The following is a 16664-nucleotide window of genomic DNA, read 5'->3' as shown; positions in this document are numbered from 1 at the left end:
AGTGACGAAAGGCAAAGCAGAGCGGCTGGAGCTCTGCCCGCCCCAGCACCGCGGCGGGACGTGGCCCCACGGGGACAGCCCCACGGCCGCTGCCCGCAGTCGGGGGTGTCCGGGAGTGCCCGTTTGCTTTGGGACACAGAGGAGGGACGTGCTTTGGAGCAGCCTGCACGTAGGCTGCAGGACAGGGCCATCACCGTGGCCCCAGGGACCACGTGGCGGTAAAAGCAAATGGGACCCCACGGAGCAAGCCACGGCACTGCTGACCTGCCGGGACAGGCAGTGCCTGCTGGGCATTCATCCCTCAGTGGCTGCAGCAGGACTCTGTGTCTTCCCCCATCTCGGCTTGCCCTGGAGCATCCCGGTCTCCCGAGGGTCAGGGAAGCCCCTCGCCTGCCTCTGCTCGCGGATTCTGGGCAGGACGGGCTGGCCGGGGGGTCCTGGCTCCAGCCCCCCTGGGCCTCCCTCATGGAAGACTGCAGCCTCACGTCACCAGAGCTCTGCTCCCAGACGCTTATTCCCACCTGAAGTCCTGCCCGACTGTTTCATAGAATTTGATATTATAAGGTCTATAAAAGTCCCGAAGCTGCTCGATCACCTCGGGGTCTATCTGCACGTGAGTCCTGCCTTTGGACTTGCCCAGGCAGCGAGGCAAGCCGCTGCTCTCCGACTTTTTCAGGCAAGGAAAGCCTTTTGTCTTGTTGAAGTAGAAGTGCTTGTCCGTGATAACCCGTTTGATGCCCAGGAAGTCCTGGACTTTGCCCATCTCCCCGGCTGGGTCCGTGATCAGCTTCTCCCCACTGACAAAGTGGATCTGGGAGAGCGGGAAGTACTGGAGCCAGCTCTCCAGGTGCACGGCGTACATCCCGATGCGGATGGCATTCCAGGAGGTGTCCACCAGCCCCAGGCTGCGGTTGCGGAAGGACAGCCCCTCGAAGGTGGGGATGTCCGGCTTCTTGGAGAGCGTCTGCGTGTAGTCCGAGATGGCCCGGGTGACAGGGTTCCTCACCACCACGATCAGCTTCGTGTCCCGGGACATGTTGAAGATCCGCCGTGGTGCCTCCTTGGTGACGAAGTAGCTGGGGGTCTTCTCCACCGTGATCTGGCTGTCGAGCGTTCGTGGCATCAGGCTCCTGCAAGTGAAGCAGAAGGCGATGGTGAGGAAGGAGCCAGGCCAGGCACGGGGAGGTGGTGTGTGCAGCGTGGGGCTGGTGGGGTGTCCCCTCCTGGCAGGACAAGGCAGGACAAGGCAGGCACAGCTCCCTCCTGCAGCGCTGCAGAGGACCCCCGGCCATGGCTGTCTGCCGGGTCCGTCCCAGCCCCAGGGGACCCCCCATGCAGAGGACGGGGGCACCGGCAGCCCCGCATGCACAGCAGCAAACAGAGATGCTCGGCTCCCAGGGGAGGCCAGAGCCAGGCAGGACGGAGGGCAAGGGCACAGCCAGGCTGCTGGGGACCCCGGGGCTGCACGGCAGCCGGGGCTGCTCCGTCCCCCTCAGCAGTAAAGTCGTTATCAATGTAAGGAAAGCGCCGGAGCTCAGTCTGCAGCCGGGAAGGGGAGCGGGTCCTGCCACCCACCCCGGTCACTGGCCCAGATGCATCACCCAGCAGACAGCCTCTGCCGGAGCCGGCGCTCAGCCCTTCATCCCCCATTCCTACACCAGTTGCCATTTGCAAAAGAAATTACAGTGGCTCCTTCTGAATTACTGCAATTACGTGGCGTCTCCTCCCCGATTGCGTTACGGTGTACCCCGGCTCCTGCGCACCCTGTGCTGCCAGCACCGCAGCGAGCGCTGCGCCCAGGGCAGAGGAGGGTGCCAGACCAGGAGTGTGCCAGCCTCCAGCACCCAGTGGGAGCGCAGCCCCCTCGTCCTTCTGCCTTCATCCTGGAGGCGGGCAGGAAAACAGTGCTGCCTGCACACAACCCTTGTGCCCAGTGATGGCAAAACGTGCCGGGGCCAGGATGCAGGAGCATGGTGGCTATGCGATACCACCGCCACGAGAAGCTGTGGGGAGTGACGGACGAGGCCCCAGGGTGCTGTGCTGCTCCTCTGGTGGGAGCCGGGAGTGAGGGGCTGCCCAGGGACATGGAGCTTGCGCCCACGAGAGCATCACCCACCCCGCCAGGGCTTGATCAGGCCCAAGGGCTCCGAGACGGGGTCCTGTGTACACCCGTCTGTTTCTGGCATGGGGAGCCGGGCCGCAAGGCCAGGGAGGGAGCACCACACTGGGCGAAAATGTAGCGTCCCTGCAGCCCAGCTTAGCACTAATTAAATCATTTGCTTTGACATGTGAACATCCAAATCAAATAAAAACTAATGGGACGGAAAGATTTATAAATTGGTCTTATATTACTCGAGTAAACTATCAAATCCATTGCAGCCAGATTCACGGTGCCACAGGTCCCCTGGCTGGAGCAGGCAGGGAGCAGGCAGGGACTGCTTGGCTGGAGCGGGCAGGGAGCGCTGGCAGCCTGGACGAGGCCAGCGCCCCACAGGTACCGACTGGCACCAGCACGAGGCCAGCGCCCCACAGGTACCGACTGGCACCAGCACCCATGCTGGGGAGCGTGCTGCCACCACGACAGCTCTGGGCAAGCAGGAGCCCTCCCGGCACCAGTGCCATGGTGGGCCGGGTGCCTGCCTCGGGGCTGCTGCCCTCCTGCCCCAGCCCCTCGGGGAGAGGCGCAGGCTGGAGGGGCACCTTCTGTTGCAATCACGTTCATTGCTCAGAAGCATCTGTCACTCTTCCCACTTTGCAGCGCAAGTGGTGGCTCGTGTTCACAAACTGGCCGATTTGGATTCAGCTGCGCAGCAGAACACAGGCTGAGAGGCACAGTCAGGCGCTGCCTGGGGAGAGTTTTATGAGGAACTGTGAAAAGTGCCCCCAGGAGTGGTTTTTTTCTAAAACAGAGCCCATATGTTTAACGCAAGGTGCCCACATGTGCCCGGCACAGAGCAGCACACTGGCTGCCGGAGAGCTAGCAGGCAGCCTGGCCATGGGGACCCCAGGGAGCAGGAGGGGTGTCCCCAGGTCAGTCACCTCCCGCTGCACCTTTCTGGGGGTGCAGCAGGGCTCTTCCAAGAGGAAGGGGTGAGCTCAGCCGGCTCGGTCCCCTCATGGACCCGGGGACGTGCTTCAGTGCCCAGCAAGCACGTTGCGGTGAGGGGGACTGGGCAGCGAGGCTGCCGCCCTCCAGCTGCATCTGCACCCTGGCAGCCCCATGGCACCGGCAGCGGCCGCTGTGTGAGCGGGCACATCATTAACTCAGCTCGTGGGACTCCTTGTGAGCCCCCCGCTCCCCCGCAATGCACAGCCCCCAGACAGGGTCTGCCCCGGCTGGGCACCGCAGCGGGTGCTCACCCCTGCAAGGGGACCCGGGGAAGGATCTGGGGAGGAGCTGGTACAACAGTCACTTCGGTAGACTTGGAGCTGTGGATGTCTGGGTAACCCAGCGAGGCTGCGGGACAGAAGCAGTCAGGGAAAGCAAACATCAGCAACCCTGCCTGCAGCAATTCAGCTGGAGAGAGCACGGCACTGCCTTATTCATGGGACGAACCCTGCACAACCGCCACAGCCACACTGCCTCGCTGGCATGCTGCAACACGGGTGTTCCCGAGAGCTGCATCAGTCCAGTGACCAAGACCAGACATCTCCAGGGTCCCCAAAACACGGTCCACAGCCACCGGCTTTCAGGATTGCTCTGTAGAGAGAAACCCGATGAAAGACCTAACTGGGAGGAGATACAACAGCAGCCCACAACATCCTGTTTGACAACGGGTCCACGATGGAAGACCCAGGGCGTCGCGGGGGGCAGCAGCAGGCGCTGAGGGTGGTGGGTCCCCGGTGGACCCAGGACACTCCCTGTGAAGGTGACGTGGGGACAAGAAGAGACCGTGGTCCAGTGGGACCAGATGAGCAGCTGGAAGAGACTCGTGGAGAGATACTAAAGACGTGCCCAGAGGTCTGCGCCAGGCTGCTGGGGAGCTGCCGGGGACGATGGCCGAGGCCGGCCTCGCTCCCCTGGGTGCTGGCACAGGGCCGCAGTCCCTGCGCCCCGCGTGGCCCCAGAGCTGCCGCCCCACTGCCCCATCAGCGAGGGGACGGGGGCTGCGCGAGGGGATGGGGGCTGCATGAGGGGACGGGGTCTGCCTGTCGTGCCCGCGCGCCCTCACGCGCTCTTGACCAGTTTCTGCATTTGAAAGAGAACAAACTAATTAGTTAGCATAAATTAAGAGGGCTGTTTTACAGAGGTACCTGAGCACGGACGTGGCTTAATTGGCCTTTCCCACTGCTCTGCTTCAAACCCCATAAATCCAGATTACGATTCCCATTGTTTAATGGCTGTCAGGAAATGCTAATTTAGCGGCAGGCACCACAGCTGTATCTCCGTATCACAAACAAGTTTCGTCATAAATCAGCACGGGACAGCTTTATAAGTGATTCACTATTACAATATATTGGTGGAGAATCATAAAACTGCTGTTTCATTAATGGCTCATCTTCAGGCTTGTTAGACTTTCATTACGTGAGCTATTAGGTCCATGTATTCAAAAAATGAAATTACAGGTTCCAATCCATTATGAAAAACACAAAATCTCTGCATAGTAAATTACTGAAATGAGACAAGAGTTGTTTTTTTTTAAATGGACTCCCAGTGTTTGCCGCTCCTGAACAACAGAGACTGCTGAGACAACAAAACACAACCCGAATAGACAAATAAATCACCAGTGAAACCATGCAAGGGGGAGAAATGTCATCCAGGCATTCATCTTTACGTTAACGGCGGGATCCCCAGGGCTGCAAGAGTGGGGAAACGCATTGCAAACTTAATTACAGTTGACTTTAAAATGATATTTTTGGACTTCTGCATTCACGGAGTTATTTGCATACAAATAGCATGTCACATAGTTTTAAGCCCAAGGCTGGTGCGTTTAGGTGTGAAGGCTCTCGGTAGCCGGCTTGCGGTGCCGCGCGGCCAGGGCTGAGGCAGGAGCCGCTCCTGCCGCTTTGGGGACCTGACCCGGGTGCCTGCAACTTTGCTAAAGATCCTCAGCCGGCCTCGGCACCTGCTCCCGGTGCACGCTGAGCGAGCTCCTGCCAGGCAGTGCCAGAGCTGACGCCAGCACAGTGATGGTGATGTACCGGCAACACCGGCGGGGAGGGATGGCTGGAGCACTCGCAGGGCGCAGAGAGGAGATGCCAAACCTGCTGTTCTTGGGAGAGCTGCTGGGTGCCGAGGGACGGTCAGCAGCCCCCTCCTCCTGCACCAGGAACGAGGATGGTGCCGCTGGGAGGGGGATGGCATGGCTGCCCTCACGACCCCGCTAGATAAGGAGTCCCCCCCGTGACGGTAGAGCTGGGGGGCCACCTCTGCCGCAGGAGGGGCAGGGGGTGGCTTTGGTGGTCCGGGAGGGTAGCGTGAGGCTGCTTCCCTCGGCCCCAGCCCTCCCCTCCAAGGCCCCTCCGGTTCCCCCGCAGCGTGACAGCGCTGCCCACACTGGTGTCACACCAGTAGCTGCCAGCGCTCTCCCCATAAGCATGGTCAGGCTGGAGAAACACTGAGGCTTTCTCCACCCGGCAGCCATCCGCACCGTAGCCTGGTGATGGAAATCTGTGATGCAGCAGAAATGGAAGAGGTTAAAAACGCTGATGCTGAGTGAATACCAGGGCAGCTCTGCACAGAAATCATTAGGGATGTAGTGGAGCAAACTCCACTCTGGCCTTGCAGCAACACCGTGGGCTGGAGAGCAGAGCAGCCTGTCCCTCCCCTGCACCCAGCTCCCTCCGACCACCTGGGAGAGAAAAACCCCAAGAGAGGGTCACGAACATGCCCCAGCCCTGCTGCTCTCTGCAGAAGATGCTGTGCTTTGCCCCAGCCCGGGCTCCCTGCCCAGCCGAGAGCCACTGCCTGCTCCGCTGCCCAGACCCACCCGCAGCTGCAAGACCAGAGACGCGGCCTCAGCCCACGGAGCATCGCTCCAGGGATGCGCGGGATGGGTCCCCTCCGAGGAGGGACAAGCCTCAGCGGGAGGTGTCAGAAGCTCTTCCAGCAGTAACGGTGGGATGCAGCTCACCCCTCATTCCCCGTAGACACCGTTCAGCAGCCACAGGCGTTTCACTTCATTTGCTTTTCATTGCTCTTGCCAAGAAGGCCGATGCTCTGACCAACAGAGGCATTTAATTATCAGGGGCGTCACAGCTCCCCCCAGGACAGTCCGTCAGTCGGGGGCTGCAGGCACGCGTCCTCGATGGTGCCCCTACAAACACTCCCCCGGGGCCGGGGGCTCCCATGCAGCAGGACCTGCTGGGCGTACCAGAGGGAGCAGGGGGCTGCCCCGGCACCAGCCAAATCCCCCGCTCAACGCATTACTCTGGCTGGAGAGACAGCATTAATTCCTCTTGAATTAGAGGTTATTTTCATTACAGTTACTCAATACTTAAAGCTCTTTAGTGCCATTTGATACGGGCATTAACGCTCCCTTCCAACCTGCACATTTAGAGGTTGCATGTGCCCATGCTACTGGAGATGGGACACAGCGTGGCCCCAGGAGAGCTGCTGTCCCCTGACATGGCCAAGCCAGCATCACTGTGCCCCACGGCGCCTGGGAGCTGGCACGTCCCTGGGCAGCCCCCACGGCCCCACGGCTGTGGGGCGGCAGCAGCGGAGAGCCCGGCCCTGGCTACGGTTGTGCCAGTGCTAAGGCAGCGCCTCGTCCTGAAGGAGTTAACTTCTCACCAGCACCTTTCCTAGACCTGAATTATTAATTTTCTTATAATCTGCCTTTGGGCACCCCGCGGCCCCTACAACACTCCCACATTAAAGAAACATGTGCTCCCTCACTGGCTGCGCTGCTTTGATGTCGAACATGCGTGAAACACTCTCTCAGGGAGGAATTTTTACAAAAATTCATCAGATGATTGAGATATTGCAGATAAGCATGCGTGGGGAGAGCGCCCATCCCATAATCCTGTTACAGCACCGGCCCTTCCATCCAGCTTACAGAGCGCAGAGGAGAGCGGGGCAGCTCCCAGGTAAATATTTGCCTGCTGCAGCTCGCTGCGCATGAGGACACAGCAGGCGCATCCCGGGCTCTCCTCGGAGGCTAGAGACTGACATGCGCGTAATCCTGGACTCCATCCACTCATCGGCATAAAAACAAACTGTTTAATTTGGCAAAAAACCTCAAGTGCTGGCTGTTTTGATGAGGGTTGTGAGCTTTCCCTCTTCCAGCTGATGTCACAGGCTCAGCGGCTGCATGCAGGGACGCTGCCCGCGCGCAGGCAGGGAGAGGGGAGCCCACCAGGCTGGGAGTTAAAATCCTCCAGCACAAGCGAGCACCCGCTCGCTGCCCTCCCAGCAGGGCTGGACCGGCTGAGGCTCACAGGGTGGCGCGGCAGCGGTGAGGGTCACTGTTCCATGCGGCACTGGGGAGCTCAGAGAAGGGTGGGCTGCAAGCGCGTCTCCAGCTGCAGCTCAGTGCGTTGGAGACGAGCACAGAAACTCTCCCCAGAGCGCAGACTGGCATCAGGATGGTCCCGTGGGACCGCTCCACCCTGACCCAACGGCAGGTCCCCTCCCCACGCCACAGCCTGCCCCTCGCCCCCTTGGCCGGAGCTGTGTGGGAGGGCTGCCCGCTGCGCTGCCCCGGCAGGAGCAGGGGAAGGCACAGGCAGAATCCCACTGGCAACGGCAGAGTGAGCCCGGCTGCTGCACGGGAGTCAGCACCGCAGCAGGAGCCTGGCCCCGAGCTCCCTGCCCGCTGCCGAGGGGGCTGTGCTGTGCCGTGCCATGCCGTGCCACACTGTGCCGTGCTGCAAGTGCACACAGCTGACAGCCACCACCGGCTCTCGCCTGGTGGCCCAGCGCTGCTGGGCTCAGCAGGACTGCGGATGGCATCAGTAGATGAAAGCTCAAGCAAAGCTACACGGAGGTTTAAGCAAAACTGGGTCAAGCACACAAGAAACCGAGGTGTGAAGAAGGTAAAAAGCTCTCCCCGGCTAAGTGACATTGCAGCGGACGTCTAGGATGCAGGGACACCCCAGCTGAGAGCTGCACAGCTGGTGTTTCGCAGTGAAAGACCCCTGTGAGGGCTTCACGGGGCAAAGAGGAATCCTCTGGCCCGGGTCCCCCCGGTGCTGCTGCCACGTCCCCTCCCCTGACCCGCTAAGGCTGGCAGCACTACAAGAACGGGGTCAGGAGAGGGCTGGCCCCGGGAGCAGGGCCCCTGCAATGCTGAGCAGGCTGCACTTGCTGCGTCCTCCCAGCCCGCACGGTTCGAGAGATGCACCACGTCCACCCCGGGGAAACGCCGCCCCGAGGGACCGTGGCCCAGGCAGCGGCTGGCCCGGCCCCGCGTCCCCGCTGCCACCACCCCATGCTAAGGCAGCCTCGGATTTAATGATGGATCGGCTGCCTTTAATAAGTGTTTATGTTCAAAGAATTTACACCAGTGCTCACAGACAGCTAATGAGGGACATTTCAATGCATAAAAGCAGTGTGAACACAGTAATTAACTTTGTTGCTGATTCATTTTTAATCATTTAAATGCTCCAGAGATTTGCGGTGTCCTTTAAGTCAAAAAAATCTTTTCCAAAGGGCAAGCTGCCGACGCCCTTCATGCACACGAGCTGGTGTGTTACTCCTATCTTCCTAAATAACCGTCCAGCACCGACTGAGGGTCTGACAAAGCCCAAGGCCAGCGCTGAGGGGAGCGTGGCCAGGAAGCAGTGAGAGGTGAGGGCTTCCCGGTGTGGTGCTCGCAGAGCCCAGCTCACTGGCCCTGCCGCTACCGCTGGGTCGGGGCAGACAGCCCCCCAGTGAGTGCATGCACCCCAGCCCAGCGTGAGCCCAGCCACTGGGTGAGACCCCATGGCTCATGGAGACAGGCTGGGGTCTCCCCGTCTCCCATTTCCAAGGCGACTCCTTCCATAGGTGAAACTTTAAAAATTAATATTAATTTAAAAAAACCAGCTAATATACCCCAGCTGCCGCAGTGATTCCCTAATTGAAAGCTGCCATCAGAGATATGTTGCCCACTTGGTGATCCTTCAGTGCTCAGGAGTTTGCAAAGGGACGGGACAACGTGCCAGCACCAAGATCAAACCGCACCGACCCAGCAGTGGGTCCCACAGACCCCACGTCACACGCCAGCGCTGACAACGGGCGACTCCAGCCACATCTAACGCGCCTGCTGCTGGGGAAGCACCTGGGACACCATCACTGTGTGGAGGATCCAGGGCTGCAGACACTCGTCTCCAGCCACGAAGGCCGGGTGCTGCCGGCTGCATGCCTGGGCGGCTGCTGTGCTGGCAGAGGGTCTCGGGCACTGCCCGCCCCGGGAGCCTGCTCCGGCCCCTGCTCCCAGCCCGGCGGCAGCGGGCAGCACACACGCCTCAGCTGCCCTGGGGCACTCACCGTGTGGCAAATACCATAGACAGCACCTCGACGGACACCCAAGGTCACCAGGGACCGGTGTCCTTCGCTTGTCAGCTTCATGAAGCATCCCTGCCCACGGCCATGCCAGGTTACGAGCTGGATTTTGTGCTACCGAAGGGAAGGTTAGAACAAATTGCAGCATTTACAAACAAGGTCACGGAAGACGGAGCAAGAACACACATCATTAATATTGAAGGCTTGATGCTCTGCGTGGATTTACCTCCCTGCGTTTCTCCCAGCACCTTGGCAGGGGAAGCCCTCCCGGGGCCTGAGTGAGGGTCTCCACGGCACCCAGGCCCACCCAGAGGAGGGCAGGGCAGGACCGCTGCCTGCAGGCAGACGTAGGCAAGGCAGTGACCAGGGAACACGCTGCCTGCAGGGCAGCTCCTCACACAAAGGTCTCTGCCGGAGGTTTCGTACCCATTCCTCGGAGCCAGGGCACTCTCTGAAGTCAAGGAAATTTCAAAGCATCCTTGAAGCTTGCTGCCTTCCTCTCTTCTTACTAATTAACTTTAGCAAAATGCACTGTCAGTCAAGCCCACAAAACAGTCCACATCGTTGGGCAAAGCCTAATGGGCTCCCATTTGTGTGAGAGCCAACCTGGCCATTAGCAGAGAGCAATTAGCGAGGTGGAGTGCAGGAGCCGGGTTTGCACGCTCCCTCCTCTCCCTCCCACAGGCACAGGGATGCAGGCATGGCACAGCGATGCTTCCCGGCTGGCGGGGTCTGCTCCCCCGGGGCAGCCGCAATGCCCACCGCTCAGAGGCCAGCAGCACTCCTCGTGCTGCCGCAGGCCCAGGAGCACCCCGAAACCAAAGGCAGCGCGGGGGGGGGGGGGGTGCGGGGCAGAGCCCCCGCAGTGCAGGTGCCCCCAGGGACCTGTCGCACCGGCACGTGGGGAAGCCCGGGCTTGGCCCAAGTGCCGTCCCTGGGACAGGATTCAGGCAGGTGGGTCCGCGCGGGAGCCAGACGGGGCTCCCCCCTGCGCCAGCGCCTGCCTCCCGGCCCCGCTCCTGCAGGCAGAGGCGCAGCGGAGCCTGCTGGGCAGGAGCCGGGCTCAGTCTGCAGCCAGACCTGCTAGGAAAAGCCCCTCTCTGTGAAAATAACGCTGGAGCATCTGACAGGGTTACTCAGGAATCCTAGGGAGGAAAACTGCACCCCGAGACGCTGTAATTAGAGTCGCTGCTCAAAGTTAACTGCAAATTAAACGACACTGTCTTCCCTGTGTTCTGGAAAATAGTGAAGGTTATTGGCACATGCTACTTGCAGCAGGAAAAAAGCTCTATATTGAACATTTAGTCCAGGATTGGTAATGAATCGATATTCCCCAGTAGCTCGCTGTTTGGTTTCAGTTGTCTTAAAACAGATCTTGCTAAAAATACCTTTCCTGTAGTGTATCTGTAGCTAATGAGGTGGATTAGAGAGGCTGATGGGAACTGGAAACAGCACGGGTGTTTGGGTCTGAAGTCGGTGAGCAGGCAGCTCCCGGGCGGTGGTCTGGCATGGGGGGTAAGCAGAGTGGTCTGGCTCTGCCTGGCGTGCCGTCTCCCAGAGCAGAGGGAGCCAAGGCTGCCCAGGGCGATGGCAGGAGCTAAGACAGGAGGCACCATGAAAACAGCAGCTGTGAGCAAGCATGACATTTGGAGCCAGCAAGGACAGGCGGATCAGGAGATGTCCCCTCCCGCTGGTTCTGCCACCTCCGCGTCAGACCAACTCCGGGGCAGGGGAAAATGTGGAAAAACAGGAACTGATATTTTCGGAGCATCAGAGGAGCTCAGCTCTCATGCTGCTCTCAACTGCATCGAAGACCTCCTTGGTCCCTCTGCTCGGCTCCCCACTGGGGCATGAAATGGGAAGGATGGAGCCGGACTGGGCACTCAGCCGTCACAGCAGCCAGGGGCTCCTGCAGGCAAAGTCTCTGCTCACGACGGGGAAAGCCTTTGCCTTTCCAAGGGGGCTGTGCTCCAGGCTACCTGCAGAGACCCCACCGCACCGCAGTGCTCCCTAAGCATGGGAGCATCACCTCTCCCTGGCTGGCAGCTGGGGATGGCCTCCAGCTCCGGCCAGGAGCAGCCTCCTGGCCCCAGGGTCCCGGCGGGGCAGCCCTTCACAGCCAGCTCTTCACGGCATCAGCTCTGCCCTTCCCGGGACACGGCCCTCAGCAGGACCCTGCTTTCCTGCTCCCCGGCCTCTTGGCAGAGCGACAGGAGCTCATCACGCTGTGGGTTAGACCTGCTCCACATTTAATTGCTCCACTTGCAAGGAGGAAAATCAATTCCACGTTTTATACATTAGCAGCCTCTGTGCTTAAGTTTTGGCACATTTGTGAGGTTAAAAAAAAAAGTAATAAAACCAGGGAAGTGTCATTTAATTGTTTTAGCTGAACTAATTTGGAGGCTCCGCTGCTCCGGCGTGATCTCTCCATCGATCCAGACGCAAAGCCAGGCCCCAGGCAGCACGCTGCTCACCCGGCCACGCTCCCATCGCTGCCCCCGCCTTGCTCGGCAGCTGCCCCTCGCCACTGCCACTCACTGTCACAGGCTGCATCCCTCCCGGTCACGGACAAGTCCCTTCACATGGAGGATCCCAGGCTGAACCACGGCTCAGGGTGGGAGGTCGGCTGCTCAGCGCTCACTGCCGCAGACCCTCGGTGCCCAAGTGTGTGCGGGAGGGGGACACGGCTCCTGCCTCCTGGACCTGCACCACGCTGGGTGCCCGCAGGTGCCCTTTCATGCCCCAGGCAGGGTCTGTCCCGGGGCACAGCCCCTTCCCTTCATTCAGATGGGCGCTGGCAAGCGCTGCCCTGGCTGGGCTCTGTGGCCCCGGCCCTCCTGCAAGGAGCCACAAGCACTTCTGCAGGAGCAGTGCCACGAGGTTCGCTCCTGCGCTGCCTGCGAGGCTCCCAGCCCTGGACTCCCCACACCAACCACGCGCATGGGAAGCACAAGAGCTCGGAGAGCTTGCAGGGCCAAGGACTGTGTGGGGGGACCCCAGCTCAGGATTGGGGGGGCTGCTTCCCAGCCAGGCGCTGAGCACATGCAGCTCCCCTCTGAGCAAGGAGCTCAGCCAGGACCCATGTCCTGCTCCATCGCCCATCCTGCTACTCTGGATGCCCTTCAGACAAACCGCTGCTGCTCCTGTCTTTACGCGCCTGGATTGCAGGGCTGCTCCCAGCTGTTCGCTTTTAGGTGATGCTTTTAGGATAGGCGACAGCGTCTGGTGTCGCGGGAGAGGGTGGGGGAATGACACAGACCTGCCCAGGGGCAAGAGCAGGCAAAGGACACTGCTGCAGCTACTCTCCAAAGGGCAGGAGGAACTGGGCATGCTGCAGGACAGCCTTAGAAGGAAACAGCTTCAGTGAGCTCCACCTGCGCCTGTCCTGGCTCTCCTGTCACCTGCCACCGGTACCACTGCAAAAGGAGCTGAACATTCCTGGCCGCAGGGTCTGCTGTGACCCAAGTACAACACAGGGCAGCAGACCTGCCCGTGTCTACAGAAAACCCTCCCCGTGCAGTGCCTGAGCTGCCTCCCCGGGCAGGAACCCCAGCTACAAGGGCTGGAGCATCAGCCCAGTGCCCAGCAGGCAGGTGCTGCTCAGAGCAGCTCTGACCCGCTCACAGTCAGAAACCGGCATCCTCACGCCTGCCCAGCAAGGAGACAAACCAGGACCCCAGCAGAGCTGGGAGCGAGCGCTATGTCACAGTGCCTCCCGACCTGTTTGGCAGCCAACAAGCACTGCCCTGCTCTGGAACCGGGGACAACTCCGCTGGGAAACCGCTGCTGAGATGGAGGGGCAAGCGAGCTCGGTGCGTGGCCACGTGGGCTGCCTCCCACCACCCACCATGATGCTCCGATGCACTGACCGTGCCAGGTGTCCTTTCCCCTGCTGCGAGCTCGCAGGCACCTGGGGCCAGACCGAGCCCTCCTCTGCCTCCTGAGGCTGATGCCCAGCAGAAGCACCGTGGCCCTGCCCGAGAGCAGCCCAGAGCTTCTGCAGTGCTCCTCAACGGCGTAGCAAACCACCACTGGTACACTGGGTCAGACACCGCGGGGAGCCGGGGCTGAACCGCCTGCAGCACCGAGTGCAGGGCCACGGGCAGGGGATGAGCCCACGGGCGCTGTGACCTGCTCACACGCAGTACTCACTGCCTCTCCGTGAGCACCCCTGAGCTCCTCACAAAAGCCTTTACTGAAATTAAAATCCCACTGTCTCCTGCTGGAGATGCACTCGCTGTTCTCTGCAAATTATTAGAGATCTCAGATAGACCCGCACTTATCTGAGTTCAGAGAGACATGACGGTGGAGGACAGGGACTGCCCCTCTCACGGAGCCAGAGGCAAAACCTGATGGCAGAAGGGTGCTGAGGCACACCGAGTGGGGCTGCAGGGAGGGCAGCCGTGCCGTCCCGTGGGCCAGTCATTCCCTCGTGTTTTGCAGACCCCTTCACGCAGGCAAGCGTTTCCTCAGACGGGATAGGAAACCTGTTACCGTCCCGGCGCCAGAGCCCGTTCCCGGCAGGGCTGGGGCTGGGGCTCGGGCGGTTGCAGCCGCAGCGCCGGTGTGGGCTCCAGCAGCCATGTTCCCACGGCCGGGAGGGAAGGAGCCGCGCAGGGCTGGGGCACGGCTGCCCTGCCCGGAGCCAGCCCGGCTCGGCACTGCAGGAGGAGGAGGAGGAGGAGGAGGAAGCACTCCCCGAGTGCGGCCGGGCGACAGACTCCGCCGGCAGCACAAGGCCGCTCCGCCGAGGGACGTGGCGGCACCCGCCGTGGCCGCGGACCCGACACCCGAGTCCGCCACCGAGAGCGGCGGGGGAGAGGGCAGGGGGGACCGGTCGGGGCCGCGCCGGGGGTGATCGCGCTCCCGCCGGCCGGGCCGGGCAGGGGGTGCCCGGGCAGGGCAGGGGTGCCCTCACCTGTACCACTCCAGCCCGCGGTCGTAGTTCCTGTCGAAGAAGTGGGGCTCGGTGCCCAGGGCCCGCACGTCGGGGTGCACCCGGATGAACTCCAGCACGGCGCGGGTGCCGCCCTTCTTGACGCCCACCACGATGGCCTGCGGCAGGCGCTTGGCGCCCGGGCGGCCCGGCCCCGGGGGGCTGCCGGCCGGCGGGGCGGGGGCTCCCGCGGGCGGCGGGCGGGCGCGGCGCTGCCGGGGGGCTCGGCGGGGGGCGGCCGCCCGCACGGCCGCGACTTCTGCAGAAGTTTCTTGGCGGCGGCGGCGCTGCGGGCGGGCGCGCAGCGGGCGCGGGGCGCGGCGGGGCCGCCGCAGCAGCAGAGGAGGCTGTAGCAGAGGTAGGAGCAGGAGAGCGACAGCGTGAAGAGGACGAGGACCCTCCGCGCCAGCCGCCGGGACGGAGCCGGAGCCGCAGCCGGGGCCCGCCCGCTCGGCGCCCTATGCGCCATGGCTCCATGGGGCCGCGCCGCCGGGCATGGCGCGGCCCGGCCCGGCGCGCCGCTGCCCCCGGGGCCCCGCGGCGGCGGCGGTGCCCCGGCCCCTGCGCGGCCGCTCCGGCATGTCCCGCGGCTACGCGGCGGCGCGGCCGGGCCGCCCCGGGGGGCTACGCCCGCCGCCCCGGCCCCTGCGCGCCCGCGGCCCCGCCGCCGTGGCTCCCATCCCCGGCGGGCGCGGCTGGGCTGGGCTGGGCTGGGCTGGGCTGGGCTGGGCTGGGCTGGGCTCGGCGCTCGGACGGCGGCGGCTCCGGCTCTCGCCTCCGCGGGAAGTGCCGGGGCAGAGGCGGCTGCGCTGCTATTTAAGGGGCCGCCTGACGTCAGCTCCTCCCGGAGCCCCCGCGATCGCTCGGCGGCCGCAGCCTTCCCCCGGGCCGGGCCGGGCCGCCGGTACCCGCCGCGCCGAGCCCTCCCGCCCGGGACGGGGCTGCCGCGGGGCTGGGGATGGAGCCGGGGTCGGCCTCGCTCCCCGCTGAGCCCGGCCCCCGCCGGCCCGGCCCGGCCCTGCCCCGCCCGGGCGCGGCCCCGGTGCGAGCATCCCGCCCCGCCCCGGCCGGTCCCCCGGGCTCCGCCGTGCCGCTGGGGCTGGAGGGCCGGGATGGAGGCGCCCGCTGCCCTGCCTGGCCCTGCAGGCAGCTCTGAACCCGCAGCGAGCCCTCAAGTACCCAGAGCAGCGGTGCGGGGCCGGGGGCACCCGCGTCTGCCCCCGCAGCCCGGGCCGGGACAGGCGGGCCGGGAGCGGTGCCTCCCGCAGCCGCGCAGCCCCCAGCCAGGAACGCGAACCGGCACCGGAGCGGGTGTGAGCAGCCACCGATTCGGGAGCCGGGCGGAAAGGGCTCAGAGCTGGCAGCAGGCTGGGTCGCCGCTGGCAGCGAGGCAACGTGCCCGGGCAGTCCCCAGGGATCCTCCTTCCCGGGTGCCGGAGCCGCTCTGCCCCGCAGCCGGCTTCCTCCGAGGGAGGGGACGGGAGCAAGGAGGGGCCGCCCCGCACGGCAGCAACGATTTCTGTCCTCAGCAAGGGCAGGAAGAGCAGCCATCGGCCGCTGTGGTACCGCCGGTAAGGAAGAAGGCAAGGCTTGAAGATGATGCAAGAATTAAATTTCTCTGCCAGGCTGGGGATGCTCAGCCTCGCCTGTATGGTTTGTGATGCCCTACAAGCAGGCTGACCCGGGAAAACCACAAGGCTGTTGCAGGGTATGGGCGCAGAGTGTTGCTCCATCCCCACCTCTCTGGCTCCCTCTGCTTGACACGGCTTCCTTCCCTCTCACACCCTGACATCCCAGGCTTCTGCTTGGTTGCTCATGGCTAAAGCCGAAGGCCTGTGTGCAGCACCGCTTAAACATTAACAGTCGTCGTCCCTGCTTTCTCAGCACAGAAAGCTTGTTCAGCTGCAGAAAACTACTTGTCTTGTTACTTGGGAAGAAGGATGATAATAGAGAGAGACAGGCAAGAAGTGCCAGCCCAACACAAATAAGGATGCTGCAAGCTCCCTGGCAGCCAGTCCAGGGTGGGGATGAGGTTTCCTCTTGTGCAAAACCCAGGAACTCGGTGCAGATATAAAGAAAGATGGAAAAAACAGCTGAAAAGCAGTGCTCTCTGCAGCCCCTTTCACCGGTGCTGGTGTGGGAGCAGTGGGATTGGACCTCCTTGGGGGTTTAAAAATAGTTTCTTAAGGAAGAAAGAGCCTGCTGGCTCAGGAGAGCTCTGGAACTGGAGGACAGGAGCTGAGTCCTCATGGGGCCAACCTCATCATCCTGACATGCCAAAGTGACCCACAGGGATTT

General features: G+C 62.6%; 1 protein-coding gene across 1 annotated transcript; it reads right to left on the bottom strand.

The window, feature by feature from the left end:
- Window positions 1-464: 464 nt before the first annotated feature.
- Window positions 465-14835, bottom strand: HS3ST2 (heparan sulfate-glucosamine 3-sulfotransferase 2). The gene is given in 3 exon segments (XM_050906128.1): window positions 465-1130; window positions 14349-14544; window positions 14547-14835. Coding segments are annotated over 3 exon segments (1104 nt in total). The 3' UTR covers window positions 465-511.
- Between the last annotated feature and the right edge of the window lie 1829 nt (window positions 14836-16664).

This window comes from Gymnogyps californianus, chromosome 15, assembly GCF_018139145.2.
Source record: "Gymnogyps californianus isolate 813 chromosome 15, ASM1813914v2, whole genome shotgun sequence".
NCBI lineage: Eukaryota > Metazoa > Chordata > Aves > Accipitriformes > Cathartidae > Gymnogyps > Gymnogyps californianus.
This window is presented reverse-complemented; position numbering and strand designations above follow the sequence as displayed.